This window comes from Agelaius tricolor, unplaced genomic scaffold, assembly GCF_023055355.1.
Source record: "Agelaius tricolor isolate 1412-34295 unplaced genomic scaffold, bAgeTri1.0.p SCAF_1, whole genome shotgun sequence".
Lineage (NCBI taxonomy): Eukaryota > Metazoa > Chordata > Aves > Passeriformes > Icteridae > Agelaius > Agelaius tricolor.
In genome coordinates, this window is record NW_027269261.1 from 86,950,341 (window position 1) to 86,966,662 (window position 16,322).

At 35.4% G+C, this 16,322-nt stretch overlaps 1 protein-coding gene across 2 annotated transcripts in view; it reads right to left on the reverse strand.

The window, feature by feature from the left end:
• CSMD1 (CUB and Sushi multiple domains 1) overlaps positions 1 to 16,322 on the reverse strand; it is a 1,073,555-nt gene that overhangs the window by 58,502 nt on the left and 998,731 nt on the right. For both annotated transcript variants that reach the window (XM_071442193.1, XM_071442195.1), the window contains exons 50-52: positions 14,449 to 14,634; positions 4,502 to 4,696; positions 2,278 to 2,451 (exon numbers count right to left, since the gene is read on the reverse strand). In XM_071442193.1, coding sequence (XP_071298294.1) covers positions 2,278 to 2,451; positions 4,502 to 4,696; positions 14,449 to 14,634 — 555 coding nt within the window. The remainder of the gene's footprint in view (positions 1 to 2,277; positions 2,452 to 4,501; positions 4,697 to 14,448; positions 14,635 to 16,322) is intronic.

Genomic DNA, 16,322 nt, shown 5'->3' on the forward strand with positions numbered 1-16,322 from the left:
CAGCCAAATTATCCTGCATATAGCCTTTCAAAAAAGAAAAGTATAGTACATAAGTACTAAATACTGTTATTATTGATCAGATTATGAAGTGATATTTCAGGTTATTCAAAATGAATGAATACTAATACATATCTTTATGCTTGAATTCATTACATGCAGGTGTCAGGCAATACCCTGGCAATGAGTAGTGTAACATACTGGAAGAGCCTACAGACATAATAGTTCTTTTTTTTTTTTTGCAATAGACTTTGCATGTTCAGAGCAGAAGAAAGGGCTGTGGAAAACACTCTTACACATACAAATTTTGGGCTGTTGGGTCTTCAGAGTTGCAGTTCCAACATATTTAAATGTTAGTCAGCCTCAGTTCAGGGATAACCTGACAGCAGTAGATGGCTGATGTGTTTTTAGCTACAAAGCCTCTGTACACTTCCGCTGTGGAACTGATGAACTTACACATGAAAAAGCAGTGCTGAATCATAGCATTCCCCTAAGCAGCACCTCAGTGCAAATTTTTACCCAGGTAAAAAGTATTTTACTTCTTTACTGCTCTAAATATCAACAGAAGTAGCAATTGGTGTACTCTGCTTATGCCTATATCCTATGCTTATGCTATCCTATGCTTATTTCCTGCATTAAAATGACATCTTTCTTAACACAGCATATTTCAAATTGAACAATCAGGTGTGAAAATATATCAAGCCAGAGGAGTGTTCTTCATTTTCATAAAATTTGCCAGAAATAACAGCATCTTGCTGGGAAGCCACTAATAAGGAAGTGACATTTAGAAGTTAGGTTAGGTCGTTGAGACAATGGTCAGTACTCCTGACTACTCTATGTCTGAAGAGACAACATAGTACAAAACTGTATTCAAAAAAATTGAACTACAAACATTCCTGTTGCAAAATGAAGCATTCAATCAGGAATACTTAATAAAAGGTTATAAAATTTTAATTCTGATCTGAATTACATGATTCTGTGCTATTTTTTTCTGAAAATATTCTGTCTTTTTTTTTTTTTTTTTCTGCTGCAGCATAGTATCTGTGAGAAATTGAGATGTTAATAGTTAATGGCTCAAAGAAGCCACTGCCCATGTGCATCACCAAACCTCCCCCCTCACCGAATGAGCCTCAGCAAATTCCTGGAAATCTGGACATAAAGTTAAGCCACCTGACAGGAGCTTGAGATAAGATAAAGGTGTTTCTATTGCCCAATTATCTTGGGTCTAAGTAAACAAGTCTGGGGAGAAGAATGTATCCACAAGAAAAGCCAACTCAGCAACTGTGCTAAAAACCAGTTCTGTCTGGGTCCAGCACAGGGAGGCCATAGCCCACTGACTAATTTCTGAGGCCTTCCACCAGGAGACTGCACATGATCCACAGTGTTGCAACAAATCCACTGTAAAACTCCTCACTACCCAGGAGAGGTGCTTGGACATTCCCATGTATACTTGAATATAAAGATAAGCATGGAATGCTATGTGTTCTGCTAAAATGACATAGTGAGGCAGCAGAGAAGAAAGATGCTTTTTATGTGAGGTTGAGCTCTGAAGAGGAAAGCTGAATTTCTCCTTTCCTCAGAGTAACCAAGTACATTCAACTGTAAGGCAAGAAAAAAATCTGCAAAATGTGGGCAGACAAAGCAAATAACTAATTCCAGAAATAAATAAACTGCTTACAACCAAGAATAAAACCACTGCTGAGCCTCAAATGTTACTCAAAAAGAGAACCTTTTCCTTATGTCTGTATTAGGTGTGTGAAACAATATGAGTGGATCTGAAGAGTGCAAGAGTTGGGGTGAGAATGAATGTCCAAACTATATCAATCTCAGGGTTTGAAAGAGCCTTGGCTTTGCTTTACTTTTGACTGCCTCTTGTCTGCTTCCCATGACTGAATGGTCAATATTCTGAATGCTTAATTGTAGCTGGAATGCACCAGGAATAGCCCTAATAGAAGATTACCTTGAAGCTGTTTCATCACACACCCTGCTCCACAAAGAAAAGCGCTGTGAATGTGGGCGATTATTTGAGTCACTTAAAAATCATACTGGTTTGAAAAGCATTACAACAACATAAAAGATAATTTTATGTCTAATGAAAATATATATGTTCATAGAATAGCAGAAAATCGTATACAGGACATAATATTTCCATATTTAAGGTACCTTTATTTTTCATCAATTCAAAAACGTTGCTTGACAAGAGGCTGAAATCCAGTTCTTGATACTTTTAAGACAAAACAAAACAAAACAAAACAAGGAACAAAGATTTGGGGGTTTTACCTAGGCATTGGGTTTCAGTACCACTCCAGAGACCATTTGCCAAGCACTCTCTCACATGAGAACCAACTAATGTGTATCCTGTGTTACAAGTGAATATTGCAGTAGCTCCATACACTGTTAAGGTTCCAATCTTATTTCCATTTGGTGGAGATGGAAGACCACCACAGGAGATAACTAGAAAAAAAAAATAGAAATAGAACATACTGAAATATGAAAATGCTTTTCATAATTTTTCATCACCTCATGTTTTCTTAAAAAGTAAATGGAATAGGAATAAATACAAGAGTTGTATTCCATAGAAAGGGATTAAAATTATGCTTGATATGGCAACATATGTTCTAAAACTAAAAATTCTTTGGGATACTTGCATATCTTGACAGCAGCCAATGAATATTTCTAGTTCTGAAACAAGGGAATTACATGAATTCCTGAGAAGGTTGTGGTTATATTCCATATGTACATATCCATGGCTACTCCTCAAATAGACTTTCCCTGGCTGTTTTAAATGTTGTGTCAGTATAAAGTTTTATAAATCTTTTTAACATTTAGTACTCTGAATTGTCATGAACTGTCTTTTTTCTTATTTCCCACTACTATTCATAAGCATATAGCATATATGATTGTCTGCTTGCTAAAACAATAAATCATCTGGTTTTGCCAAAGACTAGATTTGACCAATTATCAGAGAAACTTTCTGTAGCATCAGCTGCAACCCACAGCTATTGCACATCACATGAAGAATTGTCTTTCAAGAATGTATGAAAGTCTAATTTAATTAAAACCATTCTGTCATTACTTTTGTTTCTAGAAGAATATACAACATTGTAATTTAAGATGCAGACCATTGTCCTCAAGAGCTTCAACTGTATTTATACATCAGTATGTATCTTATGTTTACTTTCAATAGCATCTTGACCACAACTAAACTTCCTACTTAAAATCCCAAGGTCCCACTCTTACATATTTTTAAATGTTTGCTGTAGAAAACAACATGGAATTGGTTAGAATTTGTATAAAATCAAGTGCCAGCTATGATGCAGTTAACTAACTCAGTCATAATCAGAAAATATCATCGTTTCTTATGTATATAATGTGCCTAGAGTGAGCAAAATGACTAAGACTCATTTTGACTACGATCATGTCACATTAATGCAGTTTGGGGATTAGCCTAACATTATAATTCCTAATTTTAATATTGAATATTAATTATATTTATGTTAAAAAAATAAATCAAACTCTTTTTGAAGAGAAAGTAAACTGTAGACTTCAGAAAAATACTCTGCAGTGTGTTTCTGGATCTTAATGATCCATGTCCAATGGATATATTACTGAATATCTCCTGGGGCAAGAAGTTTGCTATAATTAAATCCTAATCAGTCCTCTAGTAGAGGGTAAAACAATGTACCTTTCTTATAAATTAACTAATATCTCTTCAATCAGCAACTCTCTGTGTTTCTAATACTTTTCTTTTGGTTAACTGTGTCTGATATGGATCATCCCATTTTCTACTCGCATAAAATTTCTGTAATTGCAGAGGGTGGGAAAGAACTATCTTTTCAAAGACTTGTTAGCAGCTGAACAGTAGCTGGATATTAGGTAGAATATCAAAAATATATTTTTTAGTCTGAGTGCACAAAAAAAAAGGGACACAATTGCAGTCAACAGAATTAAAAAAATTACTTTTTATAAAATAAGAATGAAGTTTTGGAGAAATTTATTAAGACTTTGGCACTGTAACCCTTGAAGTTTGTATGATTCCACTGAGATTGCCATGGTTCCCTAAAACCTTAAACATCCAAAGTCAAGATTGATGTAATTTATGGCATTTTTGTATGAAGACACTATGAAAGCTCATATGAACATTTCTCCAACAGTACAGTTTTAATGCTTCACCCAAGAGGTCAAAGCATTCATCTTCTAACTCTACTCTGGGTTCTTTTAAAGTAATACCATTTTCTAGTACTTTCTACATACTTATGCACCACGTAGTAGAATAAATACAAATTGATTTCTTGATGGTACATCATTGACTCTTGTATGAAACATATTGTACTTAACACCTAAGGAGCTGGAAAAAATTAATTTCAAGTTAATGAAAATTTCACACTTTCTTACTTGGAATGTGAGAGCAAAATATTAAACTATTTTATATATAGTTTATTTATAAAAGAAAATACATGTATTAAAAAGCATAGGATATTCTGTAAACAAGTATTTTCCTTACCCTTACAAGCTGGCCTTTCATTGCCTATGCTCCAGGTTCCATTAGCCCTGCACTGTATGACTCTTTGACCCAATAAATAATACCCAGGACTGCAGCTAAGCATGACTTGAGCTCCATACTCATCCAGTGACCCAGAAATCAGTCTCCAGACAACATGTTCTGACAGAAGAGTCTCTATGCTGGGGCAGGTTACAGCTGTGAAGAAAGAAAAGGTACATTTTAGCATTTTGCCCCTATATTTCTTTATAGGTGAATGTCTCGCCTTACAGGCAGATGTTTCACAATCTAAGACTTAGAATACCATAGTCATCCTGGAAAAACAAGTTCTAAGAAAAATAACTCTTATACAAAAAGTATTATAAATTGAACTGGAGTTTGTAGTGTATTTTCATTTAGTGGTTGTAGTGGAATAATGATATACAGTTATACTCTCTAATGAGTTTTATTCAAAGATTTCAGAGACAAAATACATCACAGACTGTGGTGGATGTAAAAGAGAAAGCAAATATTGTTATGTAATGTTTGCAAAGCTTGAAGTTCTTAAGACACATTGCCATAAAAGCTGCTAGCACACATTGAAATGCTAATTATTTTAAAATCATATATTGTGGGTATAGAGGAAAATTATTTAATTCCAGTTTAGAAGACGTTTAAAAAATTATGATATTCTGGAAGATTTTTAGAATTATTTCACTTGTTTTTTGTATTTTCTAAGAGAATGCAGTCACTGACTACAGACAAGTATAGTTTATGTTCTTTTTTCAGTTTCAATTTGATGCTCTGCAATTAAAGTCCACAGAATTCTTAAAATATTTATGATATAAACATGAATTCTATCTTAATGTACCTATGACTAGACTAGCATTATGAAAACATTTATGACTATTTAAAATAGTTATATTTTTTTATCTTCTACCATGTCATTCAGAATTTGCCTGCTATAGAAAAAATGTGGATGAATTACTGACTGTTTATGTCACTAAGTGAGATTTACTAAGTGAATACATTAGAAAAAACTATTAGCCCAGAAACAGTTGAGAAAAGCTATACTTTTCAAAGAAAATTAACCAACCAACAAGAAGAAGAGGTAACAGAAATTTAGTTTCTTCATATGTTGCTCAGTGGAAGACAAAAACCTTAGGAGGAAGTGTGTAAAAATCCCAAATGAAGAAATAAAGAGCATGGTTCTCATTTATGCTACAATTAATTTGTACCATGCCACCAGGAAAAAGACTAACGAGATGACAAAATAAATACATAAATAAATACATTTTCTACATTTTCTATAGACTTCACATTGAGAGGTATAAAGAGGTTTTATTACAACTATGAATATGTGATGGAAGAGACTAGTTAATGCAATCACTGAACTAAAGGGAAAGTGATAGAATCAAAATTCCTGTAAAAATGCAGATGGTAATGCTAAAATTATACATCTACCTTCTCCAATAGTTATCTTAGCCATGGCAAATTTTGGCATATAGGAAAATCAGAACTGAACACAGCATATCTATGAAGATGTGTAAGTATTTATAAAGGAGAAATAATTTTAAGAACTTCCAAATGACAGATTATAATGTTATATTGAGCTGAAATTGTAGAATATTTTCTTTGATTGTTTTTTTTTAGTATATCTTGGGAAGGATTGCCAGTGTACAATCACTTTGAAACTTAATAGGTCGTCACTTTGGCCTTTAAAACAATATTCTGACTACTGAAGAATGGTATCCCAAGTTAACAGAGGACTTCCTACTTCCTAATTTAATGTACTTTGGTATTAATACTAAACTGCATTTCATAGCTATGGAAAGATTATGAATTATCAACCAAGAAATATTCTTCCATATTTATTAAATAAAATATGCATATTGAAGCACTCTGCTTAACATCTTGTAGTGAAAATCATATAAGTCTTTCAGAAAACAAAACATATTCTAAATAGGAACTTAATGCCTATCAACTTCGACATTTTTATCACTCCTCCTTACAAACAATAGTTTTATTGGTTTTTTCAAGCACGAAAGCAAGTTTCTTATTTAGTCCAATAGCAAAAATTTTAGTCTTAACCATAGGACATCTCAAGACAGGCTCAGCTATTTCAGACTATGTAAATGAGCTGCACAGATGTTACCTCTACATACTGAGGTCAGTATGCAATTTATTCTTTCTTTATCTATAGATACACTTAAATTTGCAAGCACACTTCACTAACAGCTATCAGATCCTAATGCATAAATGTATAATTTCTAATTCAAGATGTTCCTCAATACTGAGTATATTTCTAGGCTGTGTTGATGTAATCAACAAAACCTGCGGCTTGAAAGAAATTTAATTTTACAGGGAATGATTTTGATTTATTAAATTCCTTATCCTTCAAGAAACAAAAAAGTGACTATTAACAGGTGCTTGATTTTGTGCACATGGTTTGTGAATGAGTGCATCAACTCGCCTCTTATGGTCAGTTTCCTGGAAATTATGGTCTGGGCACTATTTAAATTCTCATTTACATACATGAAACTCTGTAAGGAATTATCTCAACTTCTTGCAGATGTGAAGATGATCTCTAACCTCTCCAGGCAATTTTATAATAATTTTTATGAATAATATTTATTTACATAAATAGGTCAGAAAACATAATTACATAATTACAATTTTAAATCATGATTATATATTTTAATGACATGACAATCTCCATATATTGATAATTCTGAATAGACTCTAAGCGGGGAATTCATATTGACAAATAATTACCATAAAAAAGTTGTTATAAAGCCCAAATAGGCAGATTTTTCAAGTCAACACATGGCTTTGAGGCTTTGTAAGTGGAAAAATTTGGGGTTTGTTGACCATGGGATGATCTACTTAACACCTGGTCTACTGACACCTGATAGAATGCACTTCTCTCAAAGGGGAAAAGGAGCTCCCACACAGGAGCTAGTGGGGCTCACTGACAGAGCTTTAAAGTAGTTTGGAAGGAGGAAAGGGAAAATACCAGGCTTGGCAGTGATGAGCGATTGTATAGTGTGCCAAAATTTGAGGAAACAAGCACTAATCCCTTAATCTGCTTCACAAGGTGCTGGCTACAAAGTACCAAACTTAAATGTTTCTACACGTGCACACAGCATTAAATAAAACAAAAAGAGCTCAAAGCTTTGCCCCAGTCCCAGTCTGATATCATTGGCAGAAGTTAAAGCTGGTGGGACGAGTCCTGTGACTGGAGTGCCCTCTTGGATGGTTGCAGGCTCTTTAGGAGGGATAAGGCAGGGCAGAAGAGAAAACAGGTGGAGAGAGGGTGGCACTGATGTAAGAGAAGGGATAGAATATATGGAGTTGGCAATGGCTCAGTTGAGAGTTTCTGGATAAGAATCAAGGGACAAACCAATCATGTGAATGTCATTGTGGGAGCCTACTGTAGACCTACAGCTAGGAAGATAATGCCAACAAATTATATTTTGAGCAACTAAGGGAAAATTCAAAATCAACTGCTCTTGTCTTTATAGGGGACTTCAACTTGTCAGAAATTATCTGGGAGAACCACACAGCTGCTACAACCCAGTGCAGAAGATTCCTAAAAATCCTGCAGGACCACTTTATAGAACAGATCCTAAGGGAGCTGGCTCAGAAAGATGCCCTCCTTGATCTACTGCTTGTCATCAGGGAGGATCTTGTAAGTGAAGTGGCGGTTGGTGGCTACCTTGGCCAACTGAACTGTAAAGCTGCTGAGTTAAAAATTTCTGTTGACAAGAGAAAAAGCGCCAGCAAAACCTCAACTCTGGGATGAGGAGAGCAGACTTCAAACTTCTCAGGGAACTAGTAAGTAAAATCCCCATGAAAAATATTTTTGCAGGTGTTGGGATCCATCTGGTAACTTTTTAAGCATTGCCTCCCTAAGGGCACAGGAATGCTGAAAGTCAAGCAGGTGAGACAAAAGTCTGGCTTGGCTGAACAGGGATCTCCTCTTGGAAAAAAGGCATAAAAGGAAGGTGTATGCTCTGTGGAAGCAAGATAAGGTGTCATGGAAGAATACAGAGGTGCTGCTTGCCACTGTAGGGAGAAAATTCATCCAGTCAAAACTCAATTGGAATTGAAGCTGGCCAAAAATATGGTGGACAATAAAAAGAGTTCTTTCAAATATATTAATGGTAAAAGTCAATGTAGAAACAACATTGGGCCATTGCAAGATGAGGACAGTCACCTCACAAACAGGGACATGGACAAGGCAGATGTGTTTAATGCTTTCTTTGTCTCTGCTTCAACACGGATGATGCACCAAGGGCGTCTCAGGGCCCTGAACTGGAGGACCATGACTACGAGAATGATAAAGTTCCAGTCAACCCTGAAATGATGTATGATCTGATGCTCCAGCTGGATCCCTGCAGATAGGATTCATCCAAGAATCCTCAAAGAGCTCGGCTATGTCATTGTAAAAGCTCTCTTGATTTTTGAGAAGTCTTGGGAGTCTGGAGAGGTCCCAGCTGACTGGAAGCTGGACAACATTGTCCCAGTTTTCAAGAAAGGCAAGAAGGAGGACCCCAGAAACTACAGGCCCATCAGTCTCACTTCAGTGAAAAATTTTACTCCTTCACTGCTCTAATTATCAAAAGTGAAAACTAATCTTCATGGAAAAGCTTTTTTTGGGAAGTATTAAAAAACATCTGAAGGTTGCTCTTTAAGAGTATCTTGAATATTGTGACTCTGAGTGCAATTATCTTTTTCAAAGAAAAAAAAAGTACAATGTTCATGATGGAAAAATATCTCAATTACAGGAGCTTGCTATTTAGTATAATTTATTACTTATTGCTATTTGTATTATTTTCCAGGAGCACATGATACTTAATTGCTATTCTTCATCTGGTAGTTAACAACCACAAAAATGGGGAAAGGGCATTTTGGACTTACTATTTGGTGAACTTAATGCAGTAATGTGACCTATGTTATTCAAATATAACCTTTTGAATAACTTCAGTATTAGCTTAAAAATAAGAAATACATTAAGGTGAAGTAATGTACTATATATGAGAAACTAGTGTGCTTTCAATTCACAAGTATTAGTAAAATTAGAAGACAGATTGAAACCTATACATTGCAGAATCTATGAACAAAGATCTAAGAACAAAATAGGATCACTTAAGCAAGCTGATAGTCTCAGTATGCTGATACAAAGGAAAAAAAATAAGCTGTTCATGTTGGTCAATATATTCAAGCAGGAAAGGCTTCAAAACCTCAAAACAGATAAACAAAAGGATCATGTGGTATTCAGCATCAGTCTGTCAATCCAGTCAGCTATATCAATCCAATCTGTTATCAGTCTAATGTATCTGGACTAATTAAAAATTGCTAAATTGATGAACTGTTTTACTACAGTTCATTGAATAAGTACTCCATGTTACATACCAAACACTGACAAAATACTTCAAAATATCCTTACTGACCTTAGGATTTGTTAAAGAAAATGGGTATGATGTTCTGAATGTCTTAGCAAATAAAAACCACCAGCACAATATTTACAATGAGTTGATGTAAATCTTTGCTTTTCTTAGCAAATTTGGTTTTGCATTTGTACTACAACTAATGTTTTATTCCAGAACTACTTATGATTCTCAGTTTTATAACTAGATATTTTCCAAACATATTGAAAATTATTAAAAAGGCTAATTTATAAACTTATAAATTATCAAATGTATAATTTTTTTCAATTTATTTATAGGAAAAAAAAAGATATCTGAACCATCATTATTACAGCTCAGCACACGATATTTTCAAAAAAAACCCATCCACAGCAAAATCTGCAATATTAAGATTACAGAAAAGTGCCATTAACTGTTCCTTAAAATATTTGATGTTAGATAAATTAGCATAAACCAATCAAGGACCTGACAAATATTTTAATAAATGTATTAAAGGAATAGTGAAAAAGAGCAATAAAGTTATGCAGTTACAGGGACTATCTCAGCCAACTAAAATGTTAGAAGTAACCAGAAACTCAATATTCTAGGTTATGCATCCACATACTTCTATGAAAAGGAAAGCAGTAAGAGCAAAGGCCAGAGAGACATGGATTTGAATAGTTAACAAATCCATGGATAATGGTGACTCTTGTGAAGAACAATAAGGCCAAGTGCAAGCTCTTACCCATGTGTCAGGGGGGAAACAGTACAGGCTGGACACAGAATAAACAGAGGAGCCCTGAGGAGAAGGACTTGGGGTGTTGGTTGATGAGGAGATTGACCCAAGCCAGCAATGTGCACTTGCAGTCCAGAAGGCCAAGCTTATTCTGGGCTGCACTGAAATAAGTGTGACCAGTAGGTTGAGAGAAGTGATTTTACCTCTCTATTCTGCTCCCGTGAGACCCCACCTGGAACACTGTGTCCAGCCTCAGGGCTCCCAACAAAAGAAGGATGTGGACCTGTTGGAGTGACTACAGAGAAGGCCAAAAAGATGATCAATGGGCTGGAGCACCTTGATGATGACAGGCTGAGAGAGTTGGTGTCATTCAGCCTGGAGAAAAGTAGGTTCCTGGGAGACCTTAGAGCAGCCTTCCAGTGCCTAAGGAGGCTACATGAGAGCTAGAGAGAGACTTTTCACAAGAGCATGTAATCACAGGAAAAGGAGAACGGTTTCAAATTTTAAGAGAGTAAGTTTAGATTAGAAATTCTTCACTATGAGGGTGGTGAAGCACTGGAACAGGTTTCCTAGAGAGGCCGGGAATATCCCATTCCTGGAAGTGTTCAAAGCCAGGTTAGATGAGGCTATAAGCAACCTGGTTTAGTGGAAGATATTCCTGCTCATGGCAAGGGGGTTGGAACTAGATGATCTTTAATGCCTGTTCCAAACCAAACTATTCTCTGATTCTATGATTCTAAGGAAGAGCAATAGAGAAGTCTCTTCCCTTGCTCATGCTCTAGGGATCTCTATGAAGAATAACTGAAGCAAGATATTTGTCATTCAATTAAGCTTTCTTAGTAGATACCTGTTGCTTTGTGTTTTCTGTAATTAAATGCAGTAGCCTAATATCCATGATCCATCTGTGTCTTGCACTATGACCATCACGAATCATATTTTTCACGCTTCAAATCTGATGTAAATGCTTTTAATGAAAAGAAAAGCCTTTCAAACATCTGCCTCAGGCATGATATTATCAGAAGTGCTTTGCAAAACAAACTGCCCTGATTTCAACCTTCATTTTAATATACATAGGAATAAAAATGGACTTATTTATTTACCATTTATCTTTCTGTGCTGTGTTTGCTTCCTATCAAGTTAAGATATTTCTGTTTCTGAGGACTAAATACATCTATCCTTACAGCAGAAATACTGGAAAAAAACAGGTTGTTATGCAGATTGTCTAAGCTCTCTGCACTTTGCAATAAGAAATCTTGGGTAAAGCATGCCTACCTCTGAATAGCAATCCATTCTGAAAATATTGATTTGAAATTGTCATGTACATCACTAGCACTTTAATTTAGCACAACTAGATTTAGAAGTACTTGGACTCTTTTTCAAACATTTTTAGAAAGGGTAAAGAGAAGAGAAGGAAGTGAAGAAAGTGTTATATATTTTGTTAGTTTATTATAAATACTAAACAAAATTTTTAATGTTGAAAGTTGTGCTAAATGTCAGTAATTAAGCTTTAATTTAAAGGGAAGTCATTGTCTGGTTAAGTGTGAACATTTCAATAATGTGAGCTTTTTTTTCTTTTTCTGTTTTTTTCACTGCAGATATAGTGCTATGAATTTAGTATATCTAATCCCCAGAAAGTTTATCTGGCCACTTCCCTCAAAAAAAAAAAAAAAATCATTCAAGTTATGTGCTTTGTACATTGTCAATTTTTTTCTGAGAATGAAGCTCACTTCAATTCACTGGAGCACTGCCTTCCCTCTGTATATAGCTTTGAATTCACATCATGGCTGTGAGATCACAGCTGGTTTTGAATAATCCTCTTTATGTACTCTGTGAAATTGCTGTGTACAGTTTTAGGCACTGCCCTTCAAGAAAGGTGAAGATCAATTGGAGATTGTCCAGAGGACAATAATGAGAGTCGCTGGTCCTAAAAGTAGGAAGGAAGAGTGAGAATGAACCACAATAAGATAGTTATCTGCAGAAAAGGTGACTGAGTGCACTGGATTCAGGAGTCGAGGTGTTGGCAGGGGTGAGCAAGCAGCTCCAAAGGACGCACAGCAGAGCACGGCTGAGCTCTGCAGCCATGATGTAGCACCTCTGGGAAACTGTGTTTAGGAAAGAGGAAAACTCTGCACAGCCAGAGAAGGCAGAAACAAAAAGAGTGAGAAACAGCAGAGGGAACACTAAGGTCACATAAGAGGGATGTGCTCCAGACAAAAACACCAGAGCTGCCCAATGGAGAGGACCATGCCAGAGCAGATTTCCACACTGCAGCCCACCCTGGAGCAGATGGATGTTATTTCTTGAAGAATCTGCAGCTGATGGAGGAGCCACACCAGAACAAGTTTTTCTTAAGGTTCAATAGCTCATGAAGAAGACACATGCTTGAGCAGAGGAAAAGTGCAAGGAGGAAGGAAAAGCAGAGAGAGCTTTTAATAAGCTGACCACAACTCCCATTCCTTATCCCCTAGCACTGGCTGGAGTAAGGAAAAGAGCCAACAGAATGAAGGTGACCCTGGGAACAGAGGGAGGAGAGTGTTGTTTTGATATTTTGCAACCTTTATTTTCCAAAGCTTATTTAACCTTATTTTAACTGGCAATACATTAAATTAACTTTTTTTCCAAGCTCAGTCCTCTCTCTCAATCCTTATCTTGACCCATGAGAGTTTTCATCCCATTTTTTCCTATCTGGTTGAAAAGAGAAAGGGAGCGAACAGCTGGGTGAGGTATGACTGCTCACCAAGGATAACCCACTACACTGAAAAATAACAGTTTTCAAACACATTAAGAAGAATAACTATAAAGTAACTTCTATTTGTCTGCTGTGGATTCAAAATGAAACAAGGGCTTTATACTACAGAAAACCAGCTTCAGATTATATAAATACAAGAAAAGCTGCAAGGGGGAAAGTAAATTACAGAAAGAGTATTCAGGAGGGTGTTCAAGATTAGGTTAAATGACCATCTGTCAAGGATGCCTAGAAATTCTCTCAAACTAACTTTCAAAAATATTTTCTAACAATTGTTTGCTATTAGTTGATTCAAATAAATGAAAACCCTTTCATAATCATGTATAACTTCACAATTCTTGCCTCATTTTACTATTTCTTTAAAAATGAGTTGAATTTTACTTGTTTGAAAAATTAAAGTGCTTATCAAATTCAGAATCTGGAAGACACATACATATACTGTTGATTAGGTCAAGATTCTAAATTAACTCTCAAAATTTTTACACATAGTACTATAGCAATTATTAACTTTGAGATTATGTCCTAATCAGTATTTCAAGTCATGTTGAAGTCAGGCTCAGTTAATTATTGCTTTGATGCAGGACAGAGAGAAGTGGCTGCCCAATGCAAATGAGAGGCTAAGCCATATAGTGGACAAGTCTGCACTACATTGGCTTGTTCCTGACAGGAGGCAGAAATGAAGACTGAAGAAGTCTTATCAAGCTTAATTATCTATCTACACTAATATTTTAAGAAATAAATTTTGATTTTATTAATTTAGAAGCTATATTAGAAAAACAAATTATAATTGCCGATTGTAACTCATCATGGTGAAGGGCATATTATTCATAATAAGAAAATATACATGAAATATCATTATCTAAAAATTTAATTTCAGATGTTTTGAATAAGATAAAACAAAGATCTTTTAAATTATACAAATTTATAGGCCTCTTCTACTTTACTACATGCTAAATGATGATGCATTCCTGAATGGCCATTTCAGGGCATATGTATATGTAAAACCTAAACATCAGCAGTAAAGAATTTCCTGAGAAAATTCTGGGGAAATATTCTTTAGAAATACATGCCCACTTACATTTGCAAACAGGCGGCCTCCCTTTGTTGCTCCATAATCCATCTTCTTGACACACTGCTGTTGCTTGCTGACTAGATTCTAGCTTGAAGCCCTCGTTACATTCATATATCAATCTACTGCCCAAAGTGAATTCATTACCTATAACTGAACCATTCCCAGGGGCCTCAGGAATGCCACAAGATACAGCTGAAAAGAAAGAAAAGAAAAATATGAAGAGTTGGAATTTTATCATATATATCTTTAAAATATTGTCCTACCACTGAAATAAGAAACATAGATTAGTAATTTTGACATTTCTCATTTATAAAAATTGAAATTAATTTTGCATTATATTTGCAACATCCTGGTAAATGTAATGGTATTTAAAACATTGATAAAAACTTAGAAGTGCACCTAATATAGACAAACATTTTATAAATAATTATTTAGTTCAATATAATCACTGCAGAGAGAAAAATTGGAGTTAAATTCAGAAGGAAGAAAAAAAATCCAAATAATTCAGTAAATAATTTCCTTCATGATGTAGACTGATAAGCCTAGATACACATAATATTTACAATTCTGAAATAAATTAGTCAAATATGTAAATAAAGTTTAAAATATCTGAATAATGTCCTTAAGTGGAACACTTCCCTGTCTAGTAATACATTTTTCTCCATCAGTGGGCAGGGGCTGAGCCTCCAGCCAGTGGAGAGAGTAGTACTGGGACAGAAAAGGCAGAGAGAAGCAATAAGGAAGGGGTTCTGGAAGTTCACTTTTAGCTGCTCTGAATCATTTAAGAGGAAGTGGAGAAGGGGAAGGATAAAAGCAAGTTCTGCAGCTTCTGGGAGCATGTCTTTATATTAGAAGTCATTTTCCACAAGGTGATCACAGCAGGAGTGGTAGTTTTTAAGTTCTCTGGTGTATTCAACACAGTCATCATTGGTGTATCTGGTTAAATGCTTTCTATTCCCTAAAGACCTGCTGAATCCTTTACCTACAACTAGAAACAACTTTGATCTTGTGTCAGGCAAGCAATACTTGCAAAAAGTTTGTCTGCATGCTGAATTGATGGAAAGTTAAACTCACACTCTACTTTAGTACATCACAAAAATACCAATGCATTTCAAGTTGTGGTTACTGTGAAGGATTTCAGTGTGCCCAATGTCTTAAACTATGCCTCCACTCATCCTAACATGCCTTATAGTCCTCTTCTGACTTGTGACAATGTGTCTGAATGCTTTTGATTAAGATTTGACTTCTTGTCAGTGTTTTCAGGTCTCCTTTCTCATATCCAAACAGTAATCTCTGTGTTAAATCTGCATAAATTTAATTGTATAAAAGCAAAAACTCAAAACCATGATTCTATCCACCCATCCTATGTATGTGCCTATCTGTATATACAGGTGGAACTAATTTTATTTCCCTCTAAATACTCCAAACATGAAATAACTTCAAATAACTTAGTGAAGCAAGAAGCCTTTATTATGCCATTTGAAAACAAAACAAACCCCCCAAAACCAATCCAGGTCTGTTTAGTTCATGTTAGAGCTAATAATTTTGTCAGCATTTGTTCTTCACCTTTAGGAATACCCTTTCTAGAGACACACTGAAAAGTTCAAGACTGAGTAGCTCTTATGTGCAAGTTATTTTAAGGAATAAAAGATGTACAATGCCTGCTCACACACAGGTGGGCCTCTCAGGTATGTCAGATCTGATGCAATGTCCAGTATGCTAAAGCACATCAAAATCTATGCTTACCTGTCACACTTCAGCACTTTAACCCTCAGAGTGTACCTCAGCCCTTACAGTGTCCCTTCTTTCCTCAGTTGTTTCTAAATCTTGTACTGCTACATTGTCAGGCTTTTCTCACTGCTGCTTTAGCTACTTATCAT